General features: G+C 43.3%; 1 protein-coding gene across 2 annotated transcripts in view; it reads left to right on the top strand.

Annotated features, from left to right (window-relative positions):
* The window catches only part of LOC308320041 (low-density lipoprotein receptor-related protein 8-like), a 46899-nt gene extending 31003 nt beyond the window's left edge, over nt 1-15896 (top strand). The window contains exons 8-14 of one of the 2 annotated variants that reach the window (XM_080770342.1): nt 7160-7278; nt 7538-7677; nt 9606-9747; nt 10813-10875; nt 12238-12318; nt 13420-13580; nt 14636-15896. In XM_080770342.1, coding sequence (XP_080626468.1) covers nt 7160-7278; nt 7538-7677; nt 9606-9747; nt 10813-10875; nt 12238-12318; nt 13420-13580; nt 14636-14737 — 808 coding nt within the window. In that variant the 3' untranslated portion in view covers nt 14738-15896. Of the gene's footprint in view, nt 1-7159; nt 7279-7537; nt 7678-9605; nt 9748-10812; nt 10876-12237; nt 12319-13419; nt 13581-14559 lie in introns of both variants that reach the window. The other variant, XM_080770343.1, reaches the window with a different exon arrangement.
* The last annotated feature ends 5369 nt before the right edge of the window (nt 15897-21265 follow it).

The raw sequence follows: 21265 nt of genomic DNA, 5'->3' as shown, positions 1-21265 counted from the left end.
CTACAAAGACTGCATAGATGAAAAACTGCTCGGTGTATCATAAACAATGAATAATGAGGCAACACAAGATGTCAGAGTTATAGAGTTATAAGGATTTTACTCGAGTAAGGAGACAAACTTACACAACCTGTTCATGTATGGAAAACCCAGTCTGACTCCCAGAATGGAGAAAGGCGACAGCTTTTATAGCTCACTCCCACACGAACAACCCCCAACTCAAGGCATTCACCAAATGGGACAGTGACATCATAAACAAACAGCCGAACAGCACCAAACTGTAACTTGTAACTACAGGAGTATTATTAGATGTTTATCCCTAAATTTCCACGACAGGTTGTCAACCATGTTTTGGCTCAGGTCATCCCAGTAAATGACTTTTTCATCCACGGCACCTCTGATTCTGATCCTTTATTATTATATTATTTTCCCCTCAGTGATTCTGTTGAACTCTAAATCCATCCCTCCAACCATGAACTCCTCACTGTATATATATATATATATATATATATAGTAAGTAGCCTTGCCGAGCCGTGAGTCCCATAGGGCAGGAGCCTATCTCCTGTTTCTGTAGCGTGAGGCAGCTTGATGTATAATAAGTACACCCCCTGGACATGACGCTAGTACAGTATGTCGCAGGGACTTACCCCCCAATCCAACCCTTGTTGCTGAGTGTCAAGCAGGGAGGCACTGGGTCCCATTTTTAGAGTCTTTGGTATGGCCCGGCTTGGGATTGAACCCCGACCTCCCAATAATAGCACTTTTATTTACTTATTGTCCGCAGGGCTGGAGGACATATTTCAACAGTGAAAGTTCTGTCACTTATAAGACCTAAACCATTCAAGTGTTGACCCAGTCACACCCACCCAATTTTCCAGCCGATCAATTAAAATATTGTGGTCAATTGTGTTGAATGCAGTGGAAAGGTCAAATGGCAATTCACAAGCCGGCATCCAAATCCAATTATTGATTTTATTTTTAATTTATAACTCTTAGAAGTGCTGTTTCTGTACTACGGTGTGGATCAAGTCTAGGAACTCGGATGTCAATTTGTTATCCTGGACGTAATTATGAACATTTATATCGCCGAACAATAAAATCGTATCAAAATTAGTGGTTATGATGGAAAGTAGATGACCTATTGTTGTAGGGGCGAAAACAAATGACTGAATAACTTTCATTGCAGGTTAGATACTAAATGTCCTTGGCGACTAATGGCGAGACAAATAAAATTAAAATGATCTGAAAACGTGTCTGTGAATATTTCTCATCAAACTATTCATTTTGTGAAGGTCGTTACTTTTATTCGTGGTGAATAAATTAATCATAATGAATTAATCACACAAACGAAACGCTCCCTGTGTATATAAGGAACCTATACAGCCTTGTAATTTATTTTCTGAAAATTGTTTATTAGATGTATTCAATTTAGAAGACATTTTTTAGAATCTGGCTCAGGTCTTGGGTTAAGCAGTGTGAAGGCATGAGGAAATAAAATAAATAACCCCCCCCCCCCCCACACACACACCTCTCTCTCTCTCTCTCTCTCTCTCTCTCTCTCTCTCCCCCACCCTCCATCCAATGAATATCTGGTGGTTTGGCAATACGATGTCATTAGCAAACGTTCAATGTAAAGTAAAGAGCACGATCACAAACATGTCCATAGATTAAGTTAGGTCGCAGAATACGTTTTTCTCTGTCAGGCAGGCAGGCTGCTTGCCAGCCAGCCAGCCAATCAAACCTGCATGAGGCTAAGCTTGTAGCGGGAACCTGCCTGGTGAATGTGTTGACATTAGTCGACTCGAGACACACGTGTAGCAAGTTGCACGGCTGTAGGCCAAACGAGTTATGAATTATTTCACCTACAAACTTCTCTCCATGAGGTATTTTAGATATTTGTGTATAGAACGTTTCTTACAGATTGCTCCAGAAACCGTGTGTGTGTGTGTGTGTGTGTGTGTGTGTGTGTGTGTGTGTGTGTGTGTGTGGCTCTCAAATCTCAGACATGCTTTTATTTGTTATTTTCAGTAGTTATTAGTAAGAGAAGTAGCCTGCAACACTGCCCTGGGTAAATACAGAATAGATATATTGTATTTTAAATAATCACTAAAGGAGAAGATGTTACACTATTCATTGTATTATGTATGTCTTAAATTGACATTGAGCTTTTTTGTTAAATATATTAAATCTTATTTAAGTTATTTTATACCATTTGGGAACCGAAATAGGGAACCGTTAAGAACCGGAATCGATAAGCAGAACCGGATTCAGTACCGGACTCACAAAAATCCTAACGATACCCATCCCTGACCCTTGAAAAGATATGGCAGGGATTCTCATATTTAAAATTTGAAGGATGCATTTGCGTTTGCATTTGACATGCATAGGCTACTGACCCCCATTTAATGCCATTTATTTTTGGGACCTCAATTTATTATAACTTCTATTCATAAAAAGCAATGTCAACTTAAAATAAAATCATTGTCAACTTAACTCTGAGAGAGTACAAATGGAACCAAATGGACCTGTTATATGGTCCATTTGTGTATATCTGGGACCAATTTTTATATATTTTTTTATTTCGGGGAATTATTCCAGGGGGGCCATTTGCGGCCCGTGGGCCGCCTATTGGGGAACCCCGCGTTAGACGATCTACAAACTTGGAACCCTGCCCTTTGTGTGAGCTTGTAGATCAGACATTTTCGGCAGTACAGCAGTACTACAGACTCCTGGGTGACCCCACTCAACAAAGTATGTGGTTTAAGTGGTTAAACATGCTACGTAGGCAAAAAAAAGTAAGCCACGATCTGTTGTGCATATGAGCTTGCTCCTATGTTTACGGAGATATTTAACTGGTCCCTTGTAGAGCAGAAGATCTCGCCATATTTTACTGTACGCCAGTTGGGATCGTGCCAGTGCCTCAGAATCCCAACCCAAGCTGTCTTGAGTGACTGCAGACCTGTTGACATTGACATCTGGTATCAGTACAAATGTTTGAATGCCTGTTAGCCCATTCTGAACGGGAACCCATTTTGGTGTTCGCATCATGTTATGCTTTAGCTATTGAAAAATAGCAGATCTACAAGCTCATAGCGCGCCACCGAGTGGCGCGCTATACGAGCTTGTAGGTCTGCTATTTTTGAAAAATCGAAGAACGACTGACATTTCTAGAATCTGATCTCGGGTCAGAATGGGTTAATCAGACCAGTGTGTGTCCAGTGGAAACCTCGTTATGAATCTGATCTCGGGTCAGAATGGGTTAGAGTACGTAACATCTCCCCAGTGTTGTAGAGCTCGTTTACATAATAGCACAAACGGATGTATTGTGATGACAATGCAGTTTCAATCTTTTAACTTTTTCGCTGCCATCTACGTTTTACAAACGTAGCTGGGCTATCGGTACGTACTGGTGCTATCTACGCGTATGTTCGTAGACGACCGTATATGAACGCAGCGACAGTCAGTTTACCCATTATATGAAAGCAGTTTACCTTTTTAGCATTGCTCCGGTTAGTATGGAGAGCCTCTGTCCCCGCCAGCTATGGGATCTTTAAATCCAGCTCCGTTGAGCGTCCATTATGACGGGATTTTCAAAGTGCTGTATCTCAAACGTTTCGAGAGCTGTCCATGGTGGGCCGCCGCGCACCAGGCGATCGTAAATCATTTGTGTGTTTGTACCATAGACTGTAAAACAATATGGACAAAGCGTTCTCTGGGTCTGATATGGACGTAAGATGAAGCCTGTCAGTCCTTGAATTGTAAATCGCCATCTTTCTAGATCCGTTTGGGCCCAGCTTGCCATTGGCTGGCCCAGACAACGAGGCGGGACTCCCCCCCCCCCCCCCCCCCTTCTTCTTCGTTGGTTTTTATTTTGACTCGAGCGGGGGGTGGATCCCGATCATAGACTGTAAAGGTAGCCACGCCCCTCAGAACATGCGTGACTTTATGGTCATTCTTTTTATAAATGGGACCCTAATTTTCCAAAAAGAATAATGACATGAGAAATGAGACTTTAAACTAGTGACTGGAAGCAGAAAGTATTCATGACCATGTTTATTAAGGTAATACTGTCTACTGTAGGTGAAGTTGGGCCCAAATACATACTATGGTTTTTTTGGGCCCAAAGACAGCGCCACGACAGGCCATTATATGAACTTTCAGGAAGTCAGGATTTCCTACTGGCTTCAGACACTATTGGCTTCACTGCCCCCCCCCTGGTTTGTACCGCATCGCTGAGCGAATGTAACTGGTTGTAATGCTAGATAAGGGGTCTGAGCTAATGCGACTCATACTGTGCTCACAACATAAGCCCTCACCTTCCTGAATAACCCTGAAAAGGAAACGGGGACAGTAGAGTTAGAGTGGACGGGTGGCGTTCCTCAGTGTTATAAATCTGATCGCCCATGGCTGTGTACTTGTACGTGAGTACACAGTGTACTTGATATGTATTGTGTACTGCCTGAACTGTAGCATACTTTATAGTTAGGCTACGAGAGACATCTCTCAGACAGCAAGGTCAGCCCTGCTGCAGTTAGCGGTTGTTATGTCTCATGTGGTGTTGTCACGTCATTGGGATCCAGCTCTATATGTTATGTTCCTACAGTATGTGTGTGATAAACTTTGCGAACCTTTGGCGTGACACTGTCTCGTGCCGCGTTATTGTTCTCCCGGGTCCGCCGCCGCTGCCGGCGTACCAAAAGGTATACTTCAACCGGATTGTCACACACCACCCAGCCTGTCAAACCAGAGGGTCCAGTACTTTAGAGTTTACAACACTTAGGTGGCACAGAACAAGTTAATTACAGGCCTCTGACGTCATCTATGCTATATGTCAGAGGCCTGTAATTAACTTGTCATATGTCATAGTATGGTCTAATTAATCACAATACATTAATTGAGATAATATAAAATTAAATGTATAAAAAATATACTTTATGTCACTTCCTATTGGAAGGTGGCTGTCCCAACCTCTAACCCCTACATTTCAATTCATGAAAAAAGTACTTAAATGATTTTTGTCACTTTCCTATTTTTTTTTTTGTTAATACACCCATTTGATTTATTTTACAGGGAAGTTGAAATAATAATTGATTTAGTAGATTTCTTTTAAATTAAAAAACGTGTTGTCCCATGTTTTCATGTCACTACCGAAACAGAAAGAGTTTAAGTCCATAGATGAGAGAGACAGCGAGTGCATTCTCCGGCACCGGCAGCAGCCACGGCACGTGCCGGCACCTTCCGGCACATGCCGGCACCCCTGCCGCCCCACCACTGTCTTTGGGGGTCTCAAGGTCCGGGGACCCCCCGAGACCCCCCAAGGACCCCCGTCTTTGGGGGTCTCAAGGTTCGGGGACCCCCAGGGACCCCCCGAGACCCCCCAGGGACCCCCAAATGGTAACTGTAATTTTTCAACCGTTTTGGCCGGGGTTGGCTCGTTGTGATTGTGTAGCCCCCCTGGGGCTTTTGGGGGGTCTCAAGGTTCGGGGACCCACAGGGACCACCCCGGCACGTGCCGGCACTTCCCGGCACGTGCCGGCACCTTCCGGCACGTGCCGGCACTTCCCGGCACCTTCTGGCACGTGCCGGCACTTCCCGGCACCTTCCGGCACGTGCCGGCACCGTCCGGCACACATGCCGGCACCGTCCGACACATGCCGGCACCCCTGCCGCCCCGCCACCGTCTTTGGGGGTCTCAAGGTTCAGGGACCCCCAGGGACCCCCCCGAGACCCCCCAGGGACCCCCAAATGGTAACTGTCATTTTTTAACCGTTTTGGACGGGGGTGGGCTCGTTGTGATTGTGTCGCCCCCCTGGGGGTCTTTGGGGGTCTCAAGGTTCGGGGACCCCCAGGGACCCCCCCGAGACCCCCAAATGGTAACTCTGTCATTTCTCAACCGTTTTGGACAGGGGTGGGCTTGTTGGAATTGTGTCGCCCCCTTGGGGGGCGACACAATCACAACGAGCCCACCCCCGTCGAAAACGGTTGAAAAATGACAGTTACCATTTGGGGGTCCCTGGGGGGTCTCGGGGGGGGGGGTCCCTGGGGGTCCCCGAACCTTGAAACCCCCAAAGACGGGGGTCCTTGGGGGGTCTCGGGGGGTCCCTGGGGGTCCCCGAACCTTGAGACCCCCAAAGACAGTGGCAGGGCGGCAGGGGTGCCGGCACATGCCGGCACGTGCCGGGAAGTGCCGGCACGTGCCGGGAAGTGCCGGCACGTGCCGGAAGGTGCCGGCACGTGCCGGGAGGTGTGCGGCACGTGCCGGGAGGTGTGTGGCACGTGCCGGGAGGTGTGCAGCAGTGCCGTGGCTGCTGCCGGTGCCGGAGAATGCACTCACTCCTTCTGGTAGATGAAGCCTGGTTTAAGCCACACCCCCCCCCCCACACTTCACCAAGAAGTGACATAGACTTCATGTTCATCATGGCCAAATGATGAGTAGCTAGTTTACTTCAGTCTGAAATTAATGTCTTCCAAAGTCTGAAAATCAACACCACTACTTTACTGTACTAAAGAAAGCACACCAATCATCTTCTTCTTAAGACCGTTGTAAAGATGTACTACTGTAAATCCAGGGATAGTACAGTGCAGTTTAATCGTCTATGTAATGACTGTGGTTTGCCAATGTGTCAGCTGAGCGGATGGGAGACAGCTGGACAAAGTGGTGTGTCCATACTGCATCATGCGGAAATATATACTGTAGGGGTAGATTACAAAAGAACAAAGTTCTAAAGAGCCAGTCAAGCTAAAACAGGGTTTTAGTTTTTTATTGCCTTTTCCTTCTCAGAAAGACATTAAGAACAGTACATCCACGTTCCACTGCTGTCTCCCTCGTTAACTCTTCAAACATAACACTGCATGCCACCTGACGGGTTGTATAATTATTTATAGAATATTTAATTCCACCCGCTCCTTCCTTCTAGTCACACCTTGGCAACACGTTTAACAATGTTGTGTAAACTGGGTGTGACCTCTACTTTGATGGTGAAGTGACAACGATTGTACAATCATGGTTCTTCCAGGTGAGAAGCATTAATGTGGGTGGACTGACCATAGGGTTTACCCACCGGGTAAACCCTCAAATCTATTCCACTTGTTATATTATTTGTAAAACGAAGATGGTTTCACGTTAAGACACGTTTCTCAACGCGTTCTTCTCCTACTGTAGGCTTCTCTTCTGGGCAGAGAGCGGCAGCTCTCCGAAGATTGAGAGAGCGAGCCTGGATGGTCAGGACAGGATGGCATTGGTCACGACCCTGATCCGCAACCCTGTCGCACTCTCTCTTGGTAGGCTCTGTCAATTCTTCATTTCTACATGCTGTATTGTATTAGAAAATAATAGTACGGGTTCGCTTCCATAGAATGGCCCAAAACACTGCATTATATGATGTGTGCCCACACAACACTTTAAAAAAAACATTCATTCTTTTGACCATCTGTGGACGTCTTGGGCACACAAGCCGTTTTAAGAGACATACTGTAATGTTAAAATCTTAAGAGTCTGCTTACCGGTATGTCATTTCAGTTGTTTTATTTCCTTTGTAAGATGTGCCTCGGCAGCTGTTGTACTGGGCCGACGCCGGGACAAGGTCCATCTCCAGAGTCAACCTGACGGGCCGACACAGGAAGACCGTGGTGGAGTCCAACGGCTACCTGGACAGACCCTCTGGATTGGCTGTGTTTGAGGTACTGTGTGAACCATTTCAATAGAACACAGCCTGGACAGACTCTCTGGACTGGCTGTGTTAGAGGTACTGTAGAGTCAGTTGACTCTACTTATAGGCTGTGTTCGAGGTATACTGTATGAACCATTTCAATAGAACACAGTAGAACTGTGTCATTGAAGCCTATATAGCGTCCCCATTCTGGGACGAACGCTCAGGGCAAAATAGCTGATCTGCAAGCTCACGCGTTGCGAGCTTGTGCAGTAGGTCTAGGCTAGTTTTTGCAACATTATTTGGTGTGGAAGATTAGAAGTGAGGGGCGCGCTTATCGTCATACATCACCTCGTTCTGGCCAAACACAATTTTCGTCCTCACTTTTGTCTTCAGTGTTGATGTTTACACAATTTTGTCTTCAATGTTTGCGAAACTTTGCGTTTACACAAACCCTCAAAGATGGACTTAGGAGTGTCACAGGTGAGTCAAAGGGTAGGACCCGAATGCAGGACAAGAGCAGGAATGTTCAAATTAAATGATTTATTAAAGCAGAATGCCGTCAAGCCACAAACAAAACAAATGAGGAGGAGTAGTAGCAGCATGCAGAAAATGCCAAAAATGCAAAGGTTCTTCGAAGCAGTAAACCGAAATTTCAAACATGCAAACCTTTCGAAGCAAAAAATGCAGCAGGGGACAAGGAAGTATGTTCTGAGTGTGAAAAGAGTCCAGTCTTATAGGGAGCAGGGTAATTGCCGGGAGTGTTCACAGGTGTGGAAGGGGCATGGCACTGTTGGACTGGAGAGGGACTGGGAACGGGTGTGTGACAAGGACTGAGTGGGAGTGGCTGACATGGAAATGCAGACGGGGGAAGAGTCAAACCATGACAAGGAGGGGCTAGCGCCCCTCAAAAATGAGTGGTCCTAGTATAGAGCACTGGTGGACCCCGGTCAATGACTTGTATAGAGTTTAAGTGGTTAATTTCCCTTGTACAAGGCTTGTCCCCCATCTGGGACCTCACCTTTCGCTGTAGCTCCCCGACTCGTCACATAATAGGGGATGCCGAGTCGAAACGGTATATTTCCCAACACTGTATACATTTTTGAGTGGTGCAACCACTCCAAGGAACAGCAATGTCCGTGACTCCGTGACCGCCTATGTGACGTTAATGAGCACGAGTATGACTATTAGTACTAGTAGGGGCGCTGTTGAGAGAGAGAGAGAGAGAGCCACTCAGTTCACACAGGTGTGATTTTTCTTTTTTAATGTAGTCAAAATTTCCTATAGATGTCTGTAGTCAAAACGTGGTAAAATTATACTAATTGTACATGGAAGGGTGTTCCTGGTCTGAGTCTGCTCAAAAAGTGTGACTCCCTGCCCTTCTTCATGTTATTTCAATGGTAGTGGATGGAGAGAGAGGACAAAACCCTCTCTCTCTCTCCATCCACTACCATTGAAACAACATGTTTTTCAGTTGCTATTGATATTCTGTGCACTCGATTGTTATTTTAAACTTGGTGTCAGTCAAAAGGAACATCACAGGTGCATACACGGTGACTCGGCTATATCATGTTTGCTTTTTAGTTTTTTCCAAAAAATGATGTTTAAGCAAATTCAACGGCGGAACCATGCAGAAAGAGCATGCTGGTTAGTCAGTCAGGGACCAATCCGAAGGCTGACGAAGGGTGAATTGGACGACGTACACCAGTCTTATTACTTGCCAAAATAACTGACTCCCCACTGTTATTTCTGTAATTATACTTGTATTACTGCTACTAATATCGATGATTTAAATTAATTGACTACATGGGACCACAATGGGGAAAAAAGCCCTCAGGGCTTTTTGTGAAAGTCCTTTAGCATTGTTTGCATAAAATGTAGCTCTGCATTTAGTGTCAAACTGTTAATAAAGTGTTCAATCAATCAATCAATCAATCAAACGCTTCCTTCCTGTCGCAGGGGTCTGTGTACTGGAGCGACGAGGCCACGGACTCCATCTGCAGCGCTGATAAACACAACGGCCGCCATCTTCGAGTCCTCTGGTCCCACGCCTCCTCCCCAGGGGGCCTGGTGCTCCTGCACCCTGCGCTGCAGCCAAACGGTATACCGCTCAGCGCTGTCGGGGGGGTTTCATTTAGACCTGAGGCCCGTTGTACAAAAGGCCTTCTAAATCAGTAGTTCTAAAACAAGGACCTCCATAATAATAAATAATATAGATTTGGCTGCGTACCCCCCTCTGAAAATGGTTTGTAAAAGCAAAGCAAAGCAAAGTTACTATGTTTACCCAGGGTAACTGGACTAAGCTCAAGAACTTGTTTACAGCCAGGCCCCTGCTCATAGAACATTTCATGGTAGGGGTTCAATGCCTTGCTCAAGGGCACTTCAGCGGTGGTCATTTTAACGTGCCGGTCCGGGGATACGAACTATAGCGACCTTCCGATATCAAGACCGCTCCGCAAACCGTTTGGCCACCGCTGCCCAGGGACCCAATCTTCTCCAAAATAGTGACAATATCAAAGGGAACAGGTAAAGAGACACATGAAAGCTAACATTCAAGATCAATAAATGGTTCTCTGGACATTGGCCAGTAAAGCCATCAAGTTTTCATTTAAAGTGGACGAACACAGATAAAAGACAAATGCATAAATCGTCTATATGTAATAAAGATTAAAGAGTCAACATGCAGTTCAGTTCACACAGGGGAATTTGATTGTCCCCTGTGTGAACTGAACTGCATGTTGACTCTTTATTCCATTCTATTCTTTTTGATATCTATACTTGGTCTTGTGAAGTATACTTCTCGGTATTTGTCTTGTATCTGGGTTCGTCCACTTTAAATGAAATTAATCTTGATGGCTTTACTGGCCAATGTCCAGAGAACCATTGATTGATCTTCAATGTTAGCCTTCATGTGTCTCTTTACCTGTTCCCTTTGATATTGTTCCGACTGATTAACACTATTTTGGAGCAGGGTTAAAAAATAAATAAAAGCTGTTCCAGATTGGAATTATATTGTTTTATCAAGTCTGAAGTCTTGATTAAAAATAAGTTAAGAATTCAATTAATGTAACCTGTAATATGAAAAATGCAGTCTTCATTTTTTTTGTATTAAAAAAAAACTAAAATTATATGGAAACTATTTTCTTTTTGTCGTTTTGTTTTTTAGTCCCTGGAAGTCCGCGCGTCACGCTCAATGTCACATCAAAGCGCACACCGAATGCACACAATGGTGAGTTGTCAAGCTGAAACGTTCGCACGCCTATGGCCTGACAATGTGCCAGGTAAGCATTGTCATTATTCAGTTGGAGAAAAGGCGTTTATTTTCTCACGGTTAGATTTCCAAACCAGAAAAACAACCTGCAGACAGTGGCTGCTGAGTGCTGACAGGGTAACAACAAGAAGCTATGTTAATTGTACAAACTGGCAATGACAGGTGTGTTCTGAAGGATTCAGTATTTCTAGGATGGGAGACAGTCCCATCTCTGTCACCAACTATTGTTTGTTTGGCAGTCTACTCTTAAGCCCAAACCACACCAAAGGGTTGAGACGGTACAAGACGGTTTTAGCTTGTTTACCTGTTGAACCCTAATCAGTTGTCTGTATCCGTTTTCATGACTATTCTGGATTGACACTGTATTGGTATAAGAAATGCACAGCAGGAAAAAAAAACAGGAACAGTATCATACAGCTCCTTTTTGTTTCTCTTCCTGTTTCTGCTCTGTATTTCTTACTGCGTGACTGTGGTCATTTCCCCCTGTGGGATCAAGAAAGTATCTGTCTGGATTTCATAGCAGCTAAGGGTGTTTTCACATGATTTAATCTCCGTCATCAGCCCTTATCATCAACAGCATGCAATGTCTGCATCAGTATGTGGAAATGTATACTGTCTGCAGTATTGACATTTCCACATACTGACGTTATTGGTTATTATAGTCCGACGTGGCGCCTGTCGCGTTGTCCGACTATTTACTATAACCGTAAACTCTAACCCTTAACCAGCCATGTAAGTCAGTTTCACAATGTTTTTCGATTCGGTGGCGGTAATTTCACTTCTGCATTTCCTAGTCGCTTCTTGCGGTCTAGGCAGTATGTGGAAATGTTCATATATTGCCTGCATTTACGTCTCAATTTCCCTTTTGGGGATTAATAAAGTATATATCATCTCATCTCGATAACATTCGAAGCGGGTGGATTTCAGGCTGTGAACACCAGAGCATTTAACCTCTCTTGTTTGTAACCGTGAACAGCTGTGGCTTATCACTAGGGCTGCAACAGTTAATCAGACTGACTAATTCAAATAAATTAAAAAAATCTATTTCATTTCATTTCATGTGGTGTGGGGATGAAGAACCCCTTTTGGTGTTGGCATTATGTTATGCTTCAGCTAAAAATAGCAGATCTACAAGCTCATAGCGCGCCACCGAGTGGCCCGCTACGAGCTTGTAGGTCTGCTATTTTTGAAAAATCGAAGAACGACTGACATAGAAACATAGCTTTTTCAGAAAACTGTCGGGATGTAGAAGACATTTTTAGAATCTGATCTCAGGTCAGAAGGGGTTCACTACATGGACTCATTGTACTTGTGTTCTAGGTTCTGGTGCAGTCGTCTCCCACACCGTACCTGCGTCATCGTTCTCTGATCCAACGTTTGCTGGAGTCTTCTCTCTTGTCGGTGCGTTTTGACTGCTTTATTTTTCAACGTTAATAATAATCTGTGTCATTAACCCAAAACCCATTTAGTCCTGTAACACGTCACCTATACTCAATTTTCAATTTAGGCATTTAGCAGACGCTCTTAATCCAGAGTGACTTACATTAAGCAAGAACAAAAAAGCATGGGAATACATCACATGAAAAGCATTTATCATGAAACATGCGTAAGCTAAGAACCTAACAGTGGAATATCTATACGAGTAAGACGCGCGAACGCGGGAAGCGAACGCAGATCGTAAATTGCAATAACAACTCGGCTCCATATATGGGCACAAAAGGGGCCAGGTCCACAACAAACAAATCACTGGCCCCTTTTGTGCCCATATATGGAGCTGAGTGGACCTGGCCCCTTTTGTGCCCATATATGGAGCTGAGTGGACCTGGCCCCTTTTGTGCCCATATATGGAGCTGAGTGATTGCTGATGCAACACACTCCATATTTGGATAGCGGGACAGACAGACAGACACACACACACAGACATGATCTGTTAGGTCTCATAGTAAGTACTCACTGCGTTCGCAATCACTGCGTTCGCAATAATTTCTATCAGAGTCTACAGAAATGCTATCTAAGGGGGTAGGGGGTAAGTGCTATGGGCCGGGCCATGATGGAGTCTGAAAAGGTGGGTTTTCAGTCTCCGGCGGAAGATTGTGACTAGTGATGCTGCAGTTCTGACTGCAATGGGAAGTGCGTTCCACAGTTTTGGAGCCAGAAGCCGAGAACATCTCTGTGTGTATAATTAAGTTGTTTCTATCTGCTACTGAATGAACACTTACGTAGAAGCGGTCCGTCGTAACTGCAACGTGCTTGCCAAATGCCACCACAAACTGGTGTGGCATTTTGTGGAACAACAACACCTCTCTCTCCAGGATCTGGAGTGTCCGTTTGGTTTGTTTGCAAATTGTAATTGTTAATGTAATGGGCTGGGCTTCTTCGGAAGCATGACACTTAAATAAATAATCAATCATCATCATCATCATCGTCGTCGTATGGACTGTAGCTTTAAAGTTTGTGAATTCAAATGAGTTAAATTCAAATGCTTGATTATGACCAATGTAGTGCTTCTGAGTGGGACGCTGCTGGGGATGGTCCTGTGGAGATGGAGAGATGAACACACTGCCTCCAGGAGCCTCACCCTGCAGAGCTTCTACCTCCAGGAGTCCCGGGACCCCCTCCTCATCCAGGGCCCCGTCAGGGGCCTGGACACGTGCCCTGTCAAGGTACACGCACGTGCACACACACACACACACACACACACACACACACACACACCACACTCGTTTACATATATCCATCCGTACATGATGATAAAAAAAACCATTAAAAGAAGGGTTTTTCTCATTTCGTTTAAATGTTGAAGAATCCACTCGATACATTGTTACGATTTGTCCTTAAACTCGTAACTGCTGCGACGTTAATTTCAACATCATTCAAATAAGTTTGCACAGCTTCTCTCTCTCTTCACCAACACACCTTGTAGCCTGCTGCTCTGTGAGACACGGCAGCGTGCGTGCCTACGTGTCTGTGTGTGTAAAGGAGGGGTGAGGCTGCTTTGAGAGTACAAAAGCCATTGACAGTATCGCGTCATCAGTGACAATCGTTTGGTGACGTTGTGATTGTAACCTCTGTTCTCTGAGTGAAGAGACTATCTCTCCACCCAACATATTTCCTATGTATGGGGATTCGGGGAATGACCCCACCTCACTTGTGACATGGATATCTCTTTAAGACACAAGCAGTTGTACTGGCATAAGGCCCAGGTGTGCGTGCCGTGATTACACTGAGCGACATCGAGGTGGAGAGATAATGTACAGCACATTTGCAACAGCCGAAGCTGACCAAAGTGCAGAACAGAGTAAAAACAAGACCGTAGAGCATAGCAATATAAAAACAATGAAAGGAGACGATAAAATATAAAACGGAGCATACAATAGCGCAGAGCAGGAAATCAATATACAGGTAAATCAGGTGCAGTTAAAGGCGAGCGGGAGAACAGATGAGTTTTGAGGAGGGACTTAAAAGCCCCAATTGACTCGGCAGATCTAACAAAACATATGAAATAGGTTGGGTGGAGAGATAGAGAACATATTTATTTTCAGCTAGATATGGCATTAAAGGCAGATTTTGATAACGCCAATAATGCAGTGCAACGCTAGTTTTAAGTGTTTGAGCTTGAATTGCGCCGTGTCCTCCCTCCAGGAAACTCTGCTCAAGCTGGACTTGGAGCGTCGTTCCTGAACCCGTGCGTGTGTGTGTGTGTGTGTGTATTCTATAGCTGTCTGTCACCAAGCTGTGTCAGCGTCCAGAGGCAGCCTGGCACCGTGACAGGAACACCCACATTACCGTCCTGCTCATTTCAGAAATAGTGAAAATATAGGAGATCTACATACAAGCTCACAATGTTTGTGAGCTTGTAGCTTCATATGCATAACATAACTTAAAATGTGAACGCTAGGGGGTTGGCACTTGCCATCTCCTGGGACCACCACACATGAAGCCTCCTCATTTTTTCCTTCAGCTTGTTAAACCGTACAGGAACCCTATACCATCCCTAATGCTGGGGCATGTCAAACAGATTGCGTCGTGTAACTCGTGTTATGAGCTTTGTTGTAGTTGATAGAGATTTGGTATAGAGGGGAGGGGGGTTAATTTAGCGGTTAATGGTAGAGCGAGGTTTAGGGGGAAAAAGTTGTGCTGTAACTCTTGAGTGACGTCCTGGTTCTTTGGGAACAAGTGCTTTTCGTGTTAATTAATTTATGGGTCTGTTTTCTACTAATAACTAAATAATAATCAGATGATAATTGATCCAAAACATTTGTGTTCTCGTTTTCAGTTCGGTATACGGCACTGTTACAGCAGTATTTTAGTTTGCACAGTCGCATTTGGGGGAGTGTGTGCGGAATACTTATACTATTGCATTTATTTAATTTCACCGAACACTGCATAGCTGAATGTAGCCGACCTGCTGATGAGAAAGAAAAAAGTACAATTACACTTACTGTACAATAGTGATCACAGAATAACAGCAGATAAATAGCAGCCCCGGAGCATCAATATTACTCGGTAATCAGTATTTTCCTGTCAGATTGACAGATTGTCAGTGAGGACCGATCAACCAGACCGCACAAACAAAATGCCCTTTGCTCTGTTGTACTGTGACGCAGGACATGTTGTACTGTACTTGAAGAATGTGTATGAATATGGTGTATTGGTAATACTTTGTACATACTGTACAATTGACTTGGTTGATTTCGTTTGTAGTCTTTTATTTTGTCGTGTTGTTTTGACTAACAAAATGTCTATATCATGTTGATAAAGATTTATGCTATTATATTCGCCAGAGAATCGTGGCGCAAATGTAGTTGAAACTGCTGAGTTTTTAGTTGTATTTATTTTTTTGAAAGATCTGCTTTATTTATTTTGTGTTCATGTTGGGTGTTCTGCAGCTGTAAGAAGAATGATACCATGGTTAAAGTCCTTGAAAAGGGTGACATTGTTAAGATGAATCGAATAAAGCGATAACATTGTCAAACATGCACGAGTGTTTAATTTCATCACGTCAAATCATCTCAACTGTTTTAATTTTGGGAAACAAAATGATTTAGATAGAATTATGATCAAAGAAAAGCTATTTACCGCAATACAACATAAGTGTTACTCAACACACACACACACACACACACACACACACACACACACACACACACACACACACACACACACTTACAATGTTAACATCTATCATTAAAAAAATATATTTTTTCAGCATTCTTCTTAGTTTTAAGGGTAACTGTTGTAGAATTGCAGTATTACACTTGAGGGTGTGGTTTAACGTGATTATTGGTACTTCAGTGATGCTTGCGGAACTCGACTTCGCCTCGTTCCTGACCGCATCACTGTCGTGGCAATAATCACGTTAACCCGGCCACACCCTCTCGTGTAATATTGCTTAAGTGTGCATAGTCTTATTTATGTCAATGTGCAGCACATACATAGACATAAATCAATATGTATATGCTCATAATGTGCTCATTTGTGTTCCCTTTATTTACCTTCCTGGTCTTGAACATTGATCCTGCTTCATTCGGCTCTTAACAGGATTCCAATTAACCAGAAACATGTTCCGTCCACATCCAAGTGTATTTACCTGGCACTCTTTACCTGGAAAGTTTCACATCTTAGGTCAACAGGAGGGCATATGAGTAGGGCTGTGTGTGTGTGTGTGTGTCCGTGTCCGTGTCCGGTGTACCGATGGCCGTAAAACTGCAAGCACACTTCCGGTAGTTTACCTGGCACTCTTTACCTGGAAAGTTTCACATCTTAGGTCAACAGGAGGGCATATGAGTAGGGCTGTGTGTGTGTGTGTGTGTGTGTGTGTGTCCGTGTCCGCGTCCGTTGTACCGATGGCCGTAAAACTGCAAGCACACTTCCGGTAGTTTACCTGGCACTCTTTACCTGGAAAGTTTCACATCTTAGGTCAACAGGAGGGCATAATGAGTAGGGCTGTCACTGTGTGTGTGCACGCGCGCACACACTGCACAGCTAATCTCGGACAGTGTTGTACCGATGGCCGTAAAACTGTGCATGCACACTTCCGGTAGACCAAGGAAGTGTCTGCTTTTTGGAGCTACTGCATAACATACAGTACATACACGGCCTACACAGCTGCATAGCTTAACTAACACAGGAACAAACCAATGAGATTAGACCAGTGTGTTGATTTCCTGGCCAGATGACTCTCTGGGGAAAGGAGATGGCGCATGCCATACCGTCTCTCCAGATGACCATATTGACGTGCAAAACAGGACGTTTTTGCACTGGTCGGGGCATCTGGGAGATGTGCCAGGTGTGACTGGTTGTTTTCCTAGATAGTTCAGTTCAGTTTCAGTTTCCTGCCTTCTCTCCTGCTGACTATTGTGCCATTTCCTATTGTGAACAAAGGGGTTTACTCGAGTACTTGAGTACAATTTTGAGGTATACTTACACTTGTTTTTGACACTTTATACTGCTACTCTACTACATCTATACATAGATAAATAGGCAACTGTTTACATCGGCATAATTATTTGACAGCTTAGTTACTAATTAAGAGATTTAGATCACTAATACACTTAGTCTATTCAAAAATATCCAAACGTGTGTGTGTGTGTGTGTGTGTGTGTGTGACTGTGTGTGTGTGTGTCTGTGTGTGTGTGTGTGTGTGCACAGTCTACTTTTATACATAAACTATATATCCTCTTTTCACAAACCTGTTCATTGTAGCAATGCAACCATCGTGACTTGAGTCACGCATTCGTATGCGTGCACGGCTGGCCATGTGACTGATTCGCTATATGCATATCACATTCAAAACTGACCTAACTCCCGGAGACTCAATAAATCGCACTCCGTCGGAAAGCTGACGGAGTCATCCTCTTGAATACACAGAACATGTTTTGTTTGTATCGCATTCCTTTTACAGTGAATGATAAATCCAAATTCAAAATTAGAAGCTGCAAAACATGATTCAAATCAATTTATAAACTCCAAAGCAAAGTCTGATTTAATGGAACAGTCCTTTATCTAGTAGTCTACTGTAGGCCTACTTTCCAATCTCCGTCTTTTCAATTAACTTTATTGAATAAGCCATGCACGTTGCAAACACGCGCGCGCACACACACATTTACTTACATTTAATTACTGATAATTAATATACAAATAATAATACATGCTTCATAACATTGTGTATAGTTTATTTCTTGCAACATAACATAATTGTCTGGTCCAACACCATACCACACTGTTTGGGAAACCACTGTATTGTGCAACACGTTTCAGTGCACAGCGGTTGAAGTCACGATGGTGATGATGATTGCATTGGTATAATGAACATATTTGTGAAAAGAGGATGTATAGTTTTATATATAGAGAAGTAGACTATGCTATGTATGTATTGTGCAAGATGTACTATTTCTCTATCTAGTGTGGACTGAGTGGGGCTTTTTTAAAGGGGCCCGGGTGGGGGTGTCCCTGGTGCAAAACATTGTCAGGTGGGGCCAAATACATGTCAATTTAAGGGGGTACTTGACGTGAAAATGTTTGAGAAACACTGGTTTATGTACTCTACTTTGACTATTGATATTGTTAATATACTGCTAGTGGACCGTGACTATATCTTACAATATCATATACAATGTCAATCCCAGGCGATCGAAGGGCAGTGACCTAAATCCCCTTTGGATTCTGGTACTTTTTTCCTATGGTGTTATATAGTACCCGTTTTATTATAATTGTAGTTATTATTAAGTAAGTAACGGATGTATTAATTTGTTAAATTATTTATTTATCCCAGCTTATGTTCCTCTTTCTGTATTTCATAACTGCGGAAACTGAATTTCCTCCATAGGTCCAATAAAGGGCTGTCTGCCTGTTACCATCTGTGTGGTGACAAACCACAGTGTTTCCAGTAAGCTAACGGTTTACTGTAGAAACCAAAATGAAAACCTAAGTGTTTCTGTACTGTAGCAAGGATGAAATTGGACTTCTGGAGATATGAGGCTATATGAACCAGAACTAGCCAACTGGGTGCAAGCAAGCTCTCTCTATCTTCACTAGCCAACTAAACTCAGCAAAATAGTTCGGAAGCTTAACTTTGGTCGGTTATTTCTCCCCTTTGTTATAGCTTTTAATTAAAACGCACAACATCTTGGCAAAATCTCACAATCTGCAACCACCTGCGTGGGTGGTTGCGGATTTATAAATTGGAATAATACATTAATGCGGTGAAGACATCTTTGAAGACGGAGGCGAGTTCGAGGATTAGAGGGATGCGATAGATAGAGGGTTAAAAACGTTAAAAGTACAGTAGGCCAGAATGAATGACGTTTGTTTTCAATTCTTATATGGTTAAGTTACAATAGGGTTTGTATAGGAAGTGTCTGATAAACAGAATATCAAATATCGTGTTGTGAGCTTAAGTAGATTTTCACTAGGCTACTTCTAAAAAGTAAAAAGTGTGATTTATTTTTAAATAATAAACTAAATGTAGGAAACAAAACATAAAGACGTATTCACTCGCGACCCATACCAAATTGGTACGCGACCCACATATGGGTCCCCACTCACTGTTTGGGAAACGACTCATGAAATGTCACTAAACGAATACCGTCCATCCACAACAAGCCACTTATTATTCCACTTAAAGTGGCAACTTTAAGTGGAATGGTCAGCTTTAACTGGTCAGCTCCCAGACGTGACTGTAATGCAACTGAATGAGCAATGACACAGGGTGTGGTAAATAAACCATAGATGAGGTCAAGTCTGCCTTCCTTGGATGAATTGGAACTAAACAACAAATCCCATTACACATTTTGGTTACATTGTGTGTGTGTGTGTGTGTGTGTGTGTGTGTGCCAGTGGTGTGAAGTAACAAAGTACATTTACTCAAGTACAATGTTTTACTTTACTACAGTGTATCCAATTTTCAGACTTATTTCAATTTATTATTTCAAACACATGAAATCTAGAGATGTCCAGATACTGTATCGGTATCGTAAAAGTATCGGTATTTTGGTCATATCGGTTCATATCGGTATCGGCGAAACCACCGATCCGACACAGGGGGTAAGGGGTTGACACTATGGCAGTTAAATAAGATGTTGGGGCACGTGGAGTTTGCTTTCGAGTTACCCAAAGCGAGTTGCCCGAACTGCAAGTAGTATCACAAATATCACTTATATGTCGATAGCTGTACATACAAATAGAAGCAAAAAATAACCATCTACTAGCCTCGGAAACCCAGACGTTTTATTAACCATCTACAGTCTCACAAACGCGTCGTCATGGCCATTTTGAACTACTTTTGAAATAGGTATGGTTTGAAATAGATAAGTGATTCATTCATACATGTAGTATTGTTGTATTGTAAGTTTGGGTTCCGGTGGAGACACTCGGATGTCTGTTATGGGACTCCCGTTGAAACAGTCATGGGAAACCCCTTCCCCTAAATAGACTGGCGTGGTGATGTCTCTCTCCACTGCCACATGCGTGGGAGGGGTCTCTATGGTATAAACCCTCATCCTGCCCCTGAAATGAACACTGACGGTTTCTCTGTCTAGTAGCATGTGGATATTGGAGAGATCAAACCTCTTGCACAATACTCAATGTCTGCCAAGGACTTAATTAACTGATTTTTTAGCAACTCCCACAGCGCCAACGACGTCTTTATCGTCTTTTTCGGACGTGTATAACGTTGGGCAAAAAAATAAAAATAAAAATACAATAAAACAATGTATAGAAACTGGCACTCAGGGACTTTTTGGCACCCCATAGTAGCGATGAATGAGTTTTAAAGGACCACTTTTCAACCTATCTTCATATAATAGGTCCTCACTAATAAATGGTGCCATTTTTTTTCGACTCTTGTCTGTGTCTCATAGGAGGGCTGTGGGCAGTTCAGAACCCGTCTTCCAGTGACATCATCGATGGGGGATACAAGCTAATAGAAACTGCAGGCTTTCTAGTCCTGAAAAGTTTCAATGCGAAAATGGAAGCCATCGTTCTCACGATAATGAAAATCGAAACATTTTTTGTAAAGAAATCTTGTTTAAAAAATAATCTGCCTAATGATGTCACTGGAAGACGGTTTCTTAACTGTCCACAGCCCTCCTATGAGACACAGACTGAGTAGAAAAGATCGTGCCATTTTATCATGATTATTAGTGAGGACCTATTATATGAAGATGGGTTGAAAAGTGGTGAAGTGGTCCTTTAAGACACAGAATTCCCAAACTTATATTGCAATGCATGTAACTGTTTAATAACGAAAACAGTTCAAACTCATAATAAATCCTCCATAATAAACATTCTTTGGGGGAAATGCAGAATACAAAATGTAGAATAATTTAAATAGTTAACACATAGATGA

Source organism: Protomyctophum bolini (assembly GCF_963924005.1).
Source record: "Protomyctophum bolini genome assembly, chromosome: 8".
Classification (NCBI taxonomy): Eukaryota; Metazoa; Chordata; class Actinopteri; order Myctophiformes; family Myctophidae; genus Protomyctophum; species Protomyctophum bolini.
Note: the sequence above shows the minus strand (reverse complement) of the source record. Positions and strands in the feature narration are given on the sequence as shown.